Source organism: Crassostrea angulata, chromosome 4, assembly GCF_025612915.1.
Source record: "Crassostrea angulata isolate pt1a10 chromosome 4, ASM2561291v2, whole genome shotgun sequence".
NCBI classification, from domain to species: domain Eukaryota; kingdom Metazoa; phylum Mollusca; class Bivalvia; order Ostreida; family Ostreidae; genus Magallana; species Magallana angulata.
Genome location: NC_069114.1, coordinates 9,173,242 through 9,187,930, shown reverse-complemented (window position 1 = coordinate 9,187,930; position 14,689 = coordinate 9,173,242). Strand labels below are relative to the sequence as shown.

Here is a 14,689-nt window from a genome sequence, read left to right as displayed (position 1 = left end):
ATCAGATATAAGTTAAAAATCTTATCCGGTAGTTAACTTACATTGTTTCAACGTAAGCAGAGAAATCAGTTAAAGTCGACATGTGAGTATAACGTATATAACGTATGTATTTCGTTTAAATCTTCCAGATTTTTTTTTGTAATCAAAATGCAATAAAAATCAACCGTATAATGGATGCAATATTTTACAAATTATTACAACATTTAGCGAGCAATAGCTAAAGGTACTTCAACAATTCTCTCTCTCTCTCTCTCTCTCTCTCTCTCTCTCTCTCTCTGTGTTCTCTCTGTTCCTCTCTCTCTCCATCTCTCTCTCTCTCTCTCCGTCTCTCTCTCTCTCTGTCTCTCTCTCTCTGTTTTCTCTGTTCCTCTCTCTCTCCGTCTCTCTCTCTCTCTCACTCACTCTCTCTCTCTCTCTGCTTTTCATTTTCCCCTTTTACACAGTCCCCTTATTTCTCTTTCGCTATTTTTGTCATTTATTTAAAATGAAATCGGGTGTGGTAAAGCCTAAAGCAGCGGTCGACACACAGCCCCACTTCACAGTCTTGACACCACCACTGGATGCGTGTTTTCTTGAAACGGTCATTTCCAGCACACACCACGCACTTCTTCCTTTTCCCTTCTGGAATGACGGACGGGAAATGCCTCTCGGTGAGCCTCGCTAAGGTTCTGTGCTGTACAGGCACCAATCTCATCTGTCTGTTTCTGCTACCCTGCCTGTATCCTCCTATCAATTCCTGGCAGAGTTGCTGATGGAATTTTAGATGGTTCAATTTTTGCTGAACCAGGAAAGTGTCGCGGTAGCAAATAAATGCGTTAACTGAAAAACAATTATGAAATGTTTATGCTTGTAAGAGACAACTCTATATTGTGACATACTTCCTATCGAAATAAACAATAAAATCAAGTAAAATTATTTTTTTCCATCAAAATCATTAGCTAACAGTGTAGCGCAATGGGTCAGTGGCCCGTTTCACAAAGCATACTTAGGACTAAGTTATATATTAGGAAAGAACTTTTTCCTAAGTTCATTACTTATCCGTTTCACTACTCCAGTCTCACCTTATGAAATTACTAAGTTATGTCTTAACTTTAAGACAGGTAAACCGATGTCTTAGGGACATGGCGACTGTTTATTTATAATGAAATGAATTACATGCATATTAAAGTTGAACTAAATACAAGAAAAAACGAATTATTAGGACTTGTTCACTTAAATTCTTAACTGAAAACTTTAGAACTATCAAAATATACATATATTTCTTCAATTAATTTCTTTTGTATATACTTTTGATTTTAACATTTTTTTTAAGATTATCTGGTCGCATGCGCAGATGGTTAGCGGGTATTGTTATAGCTAGTGCACTGACGATAATCTTAGGAAATCTTTGTGAAACTATTCATCTGTAGAAGTCATGAGTTCGAATCATGATGGGGTTTTTACAATTACCTTCAAATTTCTGAATCTTAAATAAGTTAACCTATATGTTTGCGATTCTTCGTGTACCATCAACACTAAAACAGTTTAATTTTTAATGAAAATATGAAATCATACAATACCCGCTGCTGTGACAAGACTGTGAAAGAGGAGCTTTCTCCACATTTTTAGACTTTTGAACTGGGGTTCAAACTGTAGAATTGATTGGTCCCCCCGATGGACTCCTCCCATTGTGTGGTTGTATTTTTCAACAACTGCTGGTACAGAGATGTCTCGTCCTTTGCCATTTGTTGTCTGTACAAATCTTTTGCAGATAATAGTTTTCATTAAATTAAAGATATTGCAGAGAAAGGGGAGGGGGCTTATTTAATCGTCAAACGACGGCGTGGTATATCTAATCTAAATACAACATGTACGTACCGTGGGGAAACTACTCTTCTGTCTGCCCAAAGAATTGCCATGACTCCACCCCTTGTTTTCACGCGAATCTCTCCCTTCTGAATTGGTGTGGTTTTGAAACTGGAAGGCATCCCCTTTCGAGTTTTTATGACCGTGCCGGTACTGTGAGTTCCCTTATCCAGAAGGTCGTAGACGAGAGCAAGGCTTGTGAAAAAGCTGTCATAAGTGACATGGTGATCCTTGTAAAAGTGAGGTTCCATCAGATCCATCACTGCCTGATAACCGTAGAGAAAATTCCTTATTAACATTAGCAGGGTGCGTTTCATATCATTTCTGGGATTAAAATTAGCTACAAATACTTGTGCATTATATTGAAATAATTAAGATATAACCAAAATGTTTAACAAAAGCGCGCATTAAAGGACAACATACTTGTCCATTCGGACTACGGCGTTCATTCCTTCTTCCTTTGTAAACATTGATGTGGTGCGTGTACCCAGTGATAGAGTCTGACAACACCCAGAGCTTTATACCCCATCGGTAGGCCTTCTTGTTGGAAATATACTGCTTTAACTGATGCCTGCCTTTAAAGCCAACCATGCGTTCGTCTACACAGACATCTTGATTTAGACTTGAAAGAACATAATAATTAAATCAGGAAATATTAACAAAAAAGTGACCAAGGCTTAACTAGTATTGACTATACATATTAATTTCTGACAATTATCCAAAGCATGACACATTGGTTTTTTTCATTACTTTGTAATTCATTGCACGTGTACGAAGTGCATGTGTTTGCAGTGTAGTATTCAAGAAGTTTTTTTCATCAATTTAAATGATGATAAAATAATTATAAAAGCAGCAACATTTTGCTCGGGGAAGTATTTTTAAGCGAGCGCTCTGAGAGTTTTCTTGGGGGGGGGGGGCTTGTTTTTTAATGAGTTGGAATTAACAACATATCGCTGGGTTTAAGCATTTGATAAAATAGAAATGGTATGGTGGCATATTTCTGCCACCCACATAATTTTTGGTCAACATAGTATACCACGTAAAGTCAAAATAATTATCTCATCAAGTCGTGATAAATTTCTAGTTTCTTAACCGAAACCGACTTTTTGTTGGGATAGCTATCTCGATAATTTATCTTGTGTCTTGAATAAAACTCATGAACTTTGCAAATACTGCCATTCACAAAACAAGATAAGTTATGAATAGATATTTGATAATAGAATATTGGAACTAATTACCAAGGACTCCTTTATTCTGCATCGAGGAATATTAATGAAAATTATCAGGCTGTCTTCAAAATATATATTAAATATGCTGATATTCATTTTCCCTATTATTAAACACTGTACGTCATTTTATTATATTTATAAAGTTGAACTGTCTTTAATACTTAAAACTACATGAAATTGAAAGTGTTGTGCTAAGAATTAAAATAAACATGTTTTTACCTTCCGTATATGGTTCTACATGTATTGTTTGTATTTCTACTTTATCCTAATATTTTTGTTTTGTTTTCCTTGCTAATTAAAACATATTAAAAATAATTTTCTGAAAACTGTTTTTTAAAAGTATTATAATCTTTAATTGTATGAGTTAATCTAATTAACATGTAATTCAATATCAACCTTGCGTCATTAGTCTTTTATTCAAGGTGCATATAAAGCTCTATAGTCAGCATATTTATATAATCATGTTAACTACCGATTCATATATGAATTTTGCAACTGAAGATCAACTAAAAGATAACTGACCAGACACCAATTGACGGGCAATTCGGTATATTTCATTTTGACTACGCACAAATGCCTTTCTAGAAACGTACGGGAATATTGAATAATGAGTTCCAAAATACGTTTATACAATTGTTATACATGTATCATCTCGTTTTGTGGATGGCAGCATTTGCAAATCCAACAAATTTTAGTCAAGATGCAATATAAATTATCTCATAGTTATCACAACAAAATATGATAGCTTATGTAGACTAGACAAAATAGAAGTCGGAGTTTGTTGAGAAACAAGAAAGTTATCTTGACTTGGCGAGATAGTTATCTCGACTTGACGTGATATGTTATGTTGACTAAAACTACGTGGATGGCAGAAATATGCCACCATAAAATGGGAATACTTTTTTCTCGTTTACACATAGTTTTAATTTCCAAAGGTCTTGTCTTTATTGAAGTTTAAAGTATGTGTGTTGTATTTGACAAAACCCATGCCTGCATGATACGCGAAATACATTTGAGAAACTCGGAGATAATTGGAATTTTATGAATCTAACTAAATAATTTATATACATGTATCAATTTTAAACGGCTTATGAGTTGTTGTTTTTTTAAATTTAGTTATTAGCGAGAGTATTAAAAAAATATGTGCCGAAATCCTCATTGGTCAGTTTGCTGCGTGCACTTGCTTTTGTAAGCGCACGATAAAAGTTTACATCTGACAAGAACAATGCCATGTTACAACGCTCTTTTAAAAATTTCGCACTTTGAATTAATATAATTGTAATCGACATTTTGGTGTACTATAGTTTTGTGAATTTCTTGTAGTATAATTGGATGCATTAACACGTTTATTTAGGAAAATGTCCATTACACAATTGGATAAAAGGTTTCTATCAATTTTATACATGGTTTTCAGCCTGGAAATTTTCTTTTTACTATCGTTTCCCACCCTGTTTCGAAATAAAGAGATTCTCTAGACGCAAAAATAGATAATCCTGTGACAATTTTGCGGCATTGTATTTGTTCTAACGTTGACTTCCTAATAAGTTTAAATTTGAGTTTTTTCTGTAACTCCAATGTCTTTTGTGCATTTGCTAAAATTGTTCAGGGTTTGGTCGAATTTGTTAAACCTTGTTTAGCTCAATAGGATAAACTTAAATAGCTCAATGGGGAATATTCAAATAGATCAATGGGATATATAAAAAAAGAACCAAATTCATTCTAAGCTAACTTGATAACCAGTTTCTTGATTCTTTTCTCATAAGCCTACACAGTTTTACACGCAAAGAACTACTCGGGAGGTTTGAAATACCCATAAAATGCAAGGGGGGGGGGTTAAATCTTGTTTAAGCTGTTCAAGAATTTGAAAATAACTATGAACTTTGCTATGAACTTTGTTTCAAATTTACTTTGAAATTCATAAAGAATATCTGACTGCAATTATTGTGATTTATATAAACAGATATGTGCAATTGCAAATATATTTACATATTAACATATAAAAGTAAAAGATACATATAGTAACAAACTGAAATTTTTACTATAAAAGTGCGTGTAATATATACGCATAAAATTACCCTTACCGAAAACTTTCATAAATATTATCGCTTTCACGCTGAATTTAGCATTACCGGCACATTCAATATTCTAATAAGTTATCAATTTATTGATTGTGTGATCTGAATTTCATTTATAAGTGTACAATTTACCTGCAGTTTTTACCAAATGTCTCATTGAGTATGTTGATGACAGGTGATATCTTGTGTAGGGGATCAGTTCCCTCTTCGCCGGGCTCTGGAACATCTAAATTGTCACTGCAATGCAGAAACTGCAGGATGGCCTGGAAACGATTTCTTGACATAATTTTCCCAAAGTTTGGCGTTTCAAAAGACCACGCACGGGGGTTCGATTCCCAGTACGACTCAAATGTCGGCTTTTTCACAATCCCCATGCTCAACACTATTCCAATAAATGCAAGCATTTCGTCAGATGTCACAGGAACCCAGTTTCGAAATCGTGAATGTGGCCCCAATATTCTTGGAGGTCTGCTTTTTTGGGCGATTTTCTGGTCCGCATAACGATTTGTTTCTCTTACTAGAATATCTATTATATCATTATCATCATCGGCATGCAAGAATTTCACAAAAAAGTCCAGAATTGCCATACCAGGACCAAAGTTGGCGGGCCCAGCATTTTCTGTAAAATCTGGCTCCGGCAGCTGGAATGTCTGGGGGTCAACTACACTAAACCATGGGCCTCTGAAATAGACGTCAATTTAGGGTAAAATGACGTCAATTTTAGCTATATCATACATACAATTTATAATATAACACAAACCTTTTATTTACCATCTGTTTATTTGGAACTTTTCCACACGTTTATAACTTTTTCGGATAAATTCTAGATAAGTAAAAAAAAACGACATTTACGTCGCTTTGGCATAACGACAAGTGACGACTTTTTTGTCGCTTTGGCGTTGAAAGGGTTAAATAACTCAATATTCATATTGAAACAAACTCTCTTCATCATTTGATGCATATAAGATGACAGTTTATCTATAGCATGTCAACAGTCTTTGTAATTAACATGAAACAAGGTAATGGTCTCTATATGTTTAACTTACATGTGGTTATCTGAACAAACTTTTTGTTACATGCATTAATGATGAAAGTTAATGGACGTGTAGCACTCAATTCTTTACCAGCAATGGAGCGAGGCCACAAAGGGACTGAGGCCCATTACTTATAAAGAGGAGTGATACAGGTATATTAACCCAAGTAGAATACAAACTGTCTTAGCTAATTAGCATTACTTACCTTAAATCTTAAGATTTAGAGTAGTTGTGTGTGATTTTTTAACAGCCTTGTTTTCTCTGCTGAATGTTCAAAGCTTCAGAAAATCCACATCCAAGATATCCAGGCCCTTGTTGGGTTTCTTTTCTTTGAGTGTTTAATTTCCTGATCTGATCAGACATCTTCCTGAAAATGTATTTAGACAATGAGTAAATGGGTTTTTTAATACATGATTATGCTATCAGAGCCATGTCTCTGATGCTAAGTATGGATTTTATGAGTTTTAATCAATAAAACTTTAATCAGAGAAATAATGTGATGTGAATTAAACAAAATTATATACATGTATCTATTTATCATATATAAATGATTAAATTTTTATTCTAGCTGTTCATCCACTGACCCCCCTGGTGGGAGACTGGACCGGGGTAAGGGGATGTTCCTGACAAACTTACCCCCCCCCCCCCCCCAAAAAAAAAATCAAACTTCTTAAATTCTCCTTGTAAAGTTACCTAAAATAGGCCTCGCACTCTCCATCCGCTCTCCTCCCGGAAAACATCTTTATCACTTGGATCGCCATAGGAATTCTTTCTGGATCCGCGCATATGCCATCAAACTGAAACTAATGTCGTATTGATTCAAAGAAACATGAAATATACTATACAGTACATGAAATGTTATTATTTTGTTCAAAATAAGTTTGCAGGATTCAAAGAAAAATCGTATCTTTGAAGGACTTACATGTTTAATATTTTATATAATAAATTTCATCTTTATCAGAAACATTCGGGGTTTTTGTTATAAGGCATGAAGACCTATTCTGACTGCACTGTGCCTGAGTACATGTATGCACAGGAGTCGGAGTTGAAAATAAATGAGAAACAGGCAAAATACTACACTCGCGAAGCCCACCGGTAGGACTTTGCTTGTTTCTTATTTATTTTTGTTATATTCAGTAGTATATTCTCACTATATAACTCTATATAGACGAATAGTCAATAATTGTAATATCAGCTCGTCCGAAAAATATTGACCGGTCAATATTTTTTAGATATTGACCGGCTAGGAATAATATCTAGAGAACATTCCCTCTATTTCAAATAATCGCCTCTGATTTGTTGATTCGTAAACGGTGACGTAAATAATTCTTCGCGACTCCAAAACAAGGTGACGTCATAATAGACAGTCAGTCAAGGCAAGTAAACAACGAACGCGCAATGCAACGGTTTGCTATCATAACGGATATAAGGATTTGCGAATTACTGTGAAGTAAAATCAGGTAGAACACCTGTCTGATAATTCGTACGGTCGGCGGAATATCACAAGTGACCGTTTGATGCTGAGGATATTTTGGAAATGAACTTTGCACAAAATTGAATTCGTGAATTCTTTGTTGAGCTGAGAAAATTACGGCGATCTGTTTTCAATTAATTTCTTAAATTTTGGTTTGTTTCTTCATATAACAAAACAAATGTTGACTGTGTTTTCGGGCAACATTGATTATATTAGCCCCCTTGGGACGAAAATATTGCCCTCCGCTTCGCGTCGGGCAATATTTCGTCCCTCGGGGGCTAATATAATCAATGTTGCCCTCAACCCCAGTCAATATTTGTATAATGTACAACAAATTGAAAAAATCGCCGACTCCTTTGCTGAATGACAGCAACACACAGGGGATTTTCATTTTGTAAGTAACATTGTACGCTGTTGAAATTTAAAATAATCTATAATAATATAAAAATATAAGTTAACCCTATGTATAAAGTACCCTTTAAAAGAATACCCATCTGCATCCTCCAGACGACAAGTACCTTTTCGTAGTTGTAACCCGAACCCGACCTTGAATTGTACACCCCCCCCCCCCCCCCATTGTTTTTTTTAAAGAATTTTCCTTTACAGAATTAACTAAAACAAACATTAATATATTAAAGTTGGTGTAGTCATCATTTTTAATTTATAGTCAGTTACTAGCTTTTAATATTAATAGAAATATGTATTAAATTTAGGATGAAAAAAAAATCCCTGCGGCTTAATTGCGCTGATCTATAGAGGGGAGGGTGGGTCAGATCATCTGGAACCCCTCCCCCCCCCCCTCAACTAGGATAATCAAAACCTATAAGATTAACAGTTAAGTTACGGTAAATAGGCGTTGGAACCTCTGGCAAAATCATAAAAATCTTGACAAGCAAAAAAAAAAAACCAGATTCACAGATCATGAAGATCCTAATCCCTTGGAGAGCGGTGTGTGCGTATACCTATGATTAACACATCAATATCACTATTTTTACATGCTATCAAAAACGTCAGGGGCATGCTCATTGTTAATTCGATTTTTCATATGTAAATGTTTGCTGCGAGAAGGGAATTTATTTTGTTTTGAATTTTAATTTGTCCAATTGATTAAATTATTTGTACAGCTCTAGGGCTTTTGCCTTTCATTGAACTAGCTTTCTTCTTTACAAAATATTCAATGTAAGCTCTGATTTAATTGAAATAATGTAACAAAGATACATGTACAAACAAAAAGGAATATATCTACGCCTTTTTACACTGCTGAATAGAAATATGATTTCTTTCGTTTGAGGGACGAATTAGACAGAAATCAATCTCTACTTGGTATAATAATGAATTATCCGGATATATAAGGTTTTCATTCGAATACCTGTTTGTGTCACCAGCAGGCATGTTCACGAAGCTGTCTTAGGACCATGGTGCGTCCTAAGTACATCTTAGGATACGTCTTAGTCTTAAGTCTGTTTCTCGAATCTCTCTTAAATTTAGGAACCGCCGTAACTTTGTCCTAACTTTAAGACATCACCTACCTTGTCCTAAGACCATCCTAAAGCTATAAAATCACGTTTTTAGGGATATTGGGATGTTGTGAAGCCTTTTCTTAAGACCGCTAGAATAACTAAGGCAATATTTTCCACAGTTCCAGCATTTTCGACAAACATCAAATTCCTAATCCGGGAGGGGGGCATAGTCAATTATTCTATCATGTATGTTCATTTTAACAAAATGATGTGGAGGGGGACCCCAAACTCTCACCACTTCCCCGTTGCTACATGCCTGCCTTGGAGCTGACAAATTAAGATTATTTTTTTTCGCAAATACTATCCTATCTCTGTGTTGGACGAATGAAAGTTATTCACTTATTTTTTTATCTACATTGTACACTAAATGAGTTACATTCATTGTTTTGTTTATAATAATTTTTGATAACGATTATTTAAATGTCCTTTGCTATAAAAAGTAAATTTACATCGGGTTACATATACCATGCGTGATCACTCCTAATTTTTATCACCTTATTCTGAAAAAAATAATCTTTAAAAAATTTGTAATGTGAAATGAACTGTATTTATAGATTTTCGAGATATATTACAACTTATTTCTTATTTAACATGTTCGTGTATTCTATATACTGCAGATTAAAGGGAAATTGGTTGTGTTTGTACGAGTACATGTGTTTCCTCATGTAACGTTTCAAATTCTATGAAAATTGCATGTTTACGTATTACATATACTTGAATGACAAGATTCTCAAATGTTAATTATGAAATGACATACACACGTGTTGTTTACATAATTATCTGCTTGTAAGCCAATTCTGTCTTGATAAATATTTTATTCTTTTTTTTTTTTTTTTTGGGGGGGGGGGGGTCATTTAAAGAAAAACAAACTAAATTGTTATTGTTAACTGATATATATTTAGGTAAATGTAAAATTATTAAAATGCATACATTAAAATTACTGGTTTTAGGCCTTTTGTGTTAACTACCGAGACGTACACTTTTCTCTGGCAATATGTCTAATAATTTATCCCTACACAAGTCTCTCGAATTCGATCTGAATGAATAATTGTGAAAAATAAGAATGGTTGTAGAAGGTTAGGATATCCTAACTTAAGATGTCCATAAGTAACCGTCGAGCTACATCTTAAGACGTGTCCTAAGTTGATCTTAGGATGTTCCTAACTTTTTTCCTAAGTCATATCTTAGGAACACACTTAGGTCATATCTTAGGAAAGTTTCGTGAACATGCCTGCTGGTTCTTAAGAACCGGTTTATTAGCAAGGCTATATAAAGAATTGCTCAGGTGTTAATTAAATACCAGTTTAGGACGACACGTACACCGGAAAGTTTAAATTTTCAGAATGTTTTATTAAAATAGATAAATCATGTGATCCAACTTTATGCCATAATTATGTGTGTGTACATTTAATATGCCAAATATTAAATAGCCGCAGCGTGTCGTTGCTAATTCCACACAATGTGTTGTTATTTACTATACATGTAGTATCATAGTATTCAGCTTTCATTTGGAAAATAATGAATGGATTTAAAGGAGAAAGTTGTATAACAGTATTTTAGTAACGGTTGCATGAAATTTCATTTATAACACGCCAAGAGGCTTAACTCTTATCTTCAAAATAGCTATGTACAGCAATTAATCAACTGAGAACTTTTTTTCTGTAAATACATATTTGATTTCTTAAAGCCATTTATGTACAGAAAAATTCAAAGTAATACTACCACAGGCCCTCTAAAATTACTTTAACTAATTGTCAGGGGATCCCTGGAAAAATAAATTGGTTCAGTGTAAATAATTCAAAATAATAAAATTGAAATTCGTCATTATATAACTTTTATCATTCTAAACCAAATTATGCTTAGCTTATTTATGAAACATTAAAATATGACTTATAATCAATGTACGGTGCAAAATTCTGTTTTATAGAATTATAGATTAGTAATCACGAAATGTTAAAAGTAATCAAAAAGTTTTTTTTCTACAAAAGCATCATACCGAAATTTTTTTTATTTGTGAAATGAAAATTAATGTTTGTCCATGCATTCTGTTTATGACCTATGTCTTATGCCTGGCGAATATACACAATATATGTCTGATTTGATACACGTGTAGAGTGTTCCTCTGTTTATTTTTACGTACCGTGGGATTTTCATATTAAGCAAGATATATGTAGAATGAAATTCATGTTATAAACATGCTATAAACTCTAGGAGAGAGAGAGAGAGAGAGAGAGAGAGAGAGATTTAATTCCTTTTCCGCGTGAAGGGGTCAGGGAGATTTTTATTTATCAGATTTTAATCCATTGGTAATATTGTGTCTCTTTTTTCTAATAAAAAAGCCGTTTTCTAGAGAAAAAAAAAGGTGGAAGGTATTCAGACTGCGTACATATCCCGTCTCTTATGCTACTAAAATGCAAAGAAGGAGAGTAAAAGACTGTCATATTATAATAAAATCTTTTTTATTGTTTTTAATTCAGGATATACTAGTATGTGTTCACATGTAGCAGTGGTATCATCGTTGAATAAAACTGCACGTGTTTATAGAAATGTCTTATTAATTTGGGTAAAAACTTACTTGTTACGCTTTTATAAATTAATCTGAAAGATTGTGCATTAAGCGAATTAGCGTTAATCATTTAAAAAGTAAAGTTCGAACTTTCTTGAATTATGCAAAGTAACCTCGAGTAAAAAAAAAAATTCAAAATTTAAAAGCCGAGAGTTGTTTCCTTTCTCAGGACATAGCCGATCCACTTCCATCGTTTTCTTTTATCTGGCCAGAAATGGCAGCTGTTTGAGTTGTCTTGTACAGGTCTTCGTTGCTGATCCTGTTTGGCCAGAGTATCTTGAGGATCCTACGGAGGCATCTTGTTGAAGGTGTCTAGTTCGTGAGTGATGGTATTTGTCACATTCCAGGACTCAGAACCGTATAGGAGGACTCCAGTTATGTTTGTTTGGAAGGTCCTGATGTTTGATGTCTTCCAAATGTTTCGTAGGTTTGCAAAAACTGAACAGGTTTTTGTTATCCTGTATAAGACGTCCATAACAGTCTCCAATAGCTGTGATCTTACTACCAAGGCATACGAAATCAATGACTTCTTCAATTGTGTGGTTGTTTGCTTTGGTACCAACTATCTTTTATTGAATTAGTCTTCATTAATTTTGTTTTGTTAACATTTATATCAAGTCCAATCTGTCTGCTGTATTTGACAAGGTCATCAGTTCTACTTAGAATATCCTTTTTGTCGCTGTGCTAGTAAAGCAATGTTATCTGCAAAGTCAAGATCTTTGAGTGATTGTTGAAATGTCCAGGATATACCTCTACCAGCTTGACTGGTGGTGGTTCTGTACTGCGATCACCTTGATAGCGAGGTCCTTGTAGATCATTTGTATGATGGAAAGAGAGCAAACGTGGGTTAATCATCCGTATTGTCAAGCTGTACGCTACATACTGTATACAGGGAAATATTCGCACCGTTTTATTTTCGCCTCTTTCGCCCTCGTTAACAGAGGGCAAATTTAAAACTGGGCAAATTCTAAATTCCAAAAAATATCTTTGTTAACACAACTGCATCTGGGCGAATTCAAGACGAAGTGAAACCGTTTGTAATTGTAAAAGGGCGAACATAACACGGGGCGAAATTAACCCTGTATACAGTACTAGTAGCTAATTTTTAAATTATTTTTGTGATATTTCCCCCAACAATTATATTTTAAAAAGGAATGAAAACAACCCGGTTTTCTCTTCTACTTAATAAATGGGGGAAAATAGATGCTTATAAGTTTTCACTAACATCTACATGTACTTTATATATTGTGGTTAAATGGTGTTTAGGATTATTTAATGGGTACAAAATGTACATGTATATAACTGTTTTTTGTAAAATAAATGCGCAAGCAACAGTAACTCTAACTGTAGAAAAGAATTAACATAAAAATAAAACTATTTATGTGCAGAGGAGGACCTCATCCTAAACAGGACTTTAACAAAATCCAGGATTATTTTCTGCGATATTCTAATCTTATTTAATGTGTTTTCAAAAAATCCGTCAGACAAAATCTGCAAGGATATATACCGGTAACTCACTGCACAATTACATGTAAATATAATTAAACTGAATAAAAAACATAATTATAAAATGAATATTGAAATATCATAACTTTAATACAATTCAATATTTTTTTCTTTCCATATCAGATAACCATTTTTTCAAATGGCATAATAACCATTTTTTCAAATTTAATGGTATAATGAACAACTTCATCAACTTTTTTCCTAACAACCTTGATTGTTCAGAATGTGAAGTCCGCACTTGAATCACTATAATGCAAGAACAAATGCTGAACAACATCTTGCTTAGATAGTGAATGAAAAGGGAACCAACAGAAAACAACCCAGTAATAACACAGCGTGTGAATGTCCAAATACTAATCACATCTTCTTCTTAGCTCCCTTCTTAGCCCCCTTTTTCGCTCCTTTCACTAGATTTGTAAATCGACCAGTCATCTTTGCCTTTTTCCTAGAAAAAAATTCACAAAATAAACTTTAATCTGAACAGCTGAAATAAACAATTATTATTTATAATCAAATAAAAATGCACATAATTGCCTAAAAAGTAATTGACCATATTCTGTAAATTCCTTTTTTAAAGCAAATACTTGATTTCGCAATTCTGCCATTTTGCATCAAATTGCAAGAATACAAAATCGTGAGCACCAATATTTGTTATAATTTCATATAGTTCAAAGCTGTCTGTAAAATAAAAGCGAGATTTTAAAATCCTCGAGGGTTGCTTCTCGCAGTTTTACATGATTATTTAATTCCTCACATTAAATATGGAATCTACTGTATTTAATGTAATTTTGCAACACTAATATAAGATGAGGATTTGTCTTAATCAATTGCCAGTATCAATGAAAAAATGGCACACTTTTTGAGAACTTTTCTATCAGATTTCTTGAGTATATTGCATAAAATAATTCAGTAGTCATTCCATGCTTTGGAGCATCAAGTGTTTTACCTCTTGTTGAGAGCTTGGAAGTTGAGTGGGAGGTAGACATAGGGGTCCGGCTTGCCCGTCTTTTTTATGTCCCCTCCTGCTTTCTTGGCTCGGTACTCACTGGCCGGGTCATGAGGAGCCGACTGCTTGGCCTTCACAATTGGTCTGTGTATGCCCCCACCTCCAGCTAAAGTAAATAAGATCACTCTTAACTTGGAATAGATATTCACAAAATTCTACTCATTGTTTATCATTAAAAATATGAGAGTGGACTATTTTTGACTTATGTTACCATGTAATTGTGATGTTCTCAGATGTTTGTTTGCTATGAAAATTTGTTAAAATTTATTTGATTTTGATAATACAATGATGGTGGCATTAGTTGGGAGATCCACAAAAAACGTTACCTTTATATTTGGGTGCCAGCCCTTCTTCATCAGACCCCAAATCCTCCACCTTCCTCTTCTTGGTTTTCTGTCACAAAAATGATTCATGTTAAAAGATTCATTTATGGC

The 14,689-nt window shown here is 34.0% G+C and overlaps 1 protein-coding gene and 1 pseudogene across 1 annotated transcript; both read right to left on the bottom strand.

The window, feature by feature from the left end:
- Positions 1-14,689, bottom strand: part of LOC128182348 (RRP12-like protein) — an 89,653-nt pseudogene that overhangs the window by 16,532 nt on the left and 58,432 nt on the right.
- LOC128182343 (piggyBac transposable element-derived protein 4-like) lies at positions 434-1,788 on the bottom strand. The gene is made up of 2 exons (XM_052850940.1): positions 1,560-1,788; positions 434-819 (listed from the first exon to the last, which is right to left on the bottom strand). Exons 1-2 carry the CDS (start codon positions 1,762-1,764, stop codon positions 476-478), a joined length of 549 nt encoding a protein of 182 aa, XP_052706900.1. The 5' UTR covers positions 1,765-1,788; the 3' UTR covers positions 434-475.

Bases quoted from the DNA above. Each gene is read 5' to 3' on its own strand.
- LOC128182343 (XM_052850940.1), bottom strand. From the start codon at position 1,764: ATGAAAACTATTATCTGCAAAAGATTTGTACAGACAACAAATGGCAAA. The intron at 820-1,559 runs GTATTGTATGAT...ATTGTTTTTCAG, and splicing joins CAGTCTTGTCACAGCAGCGG to TTAACGCATTTATTTGCTAC.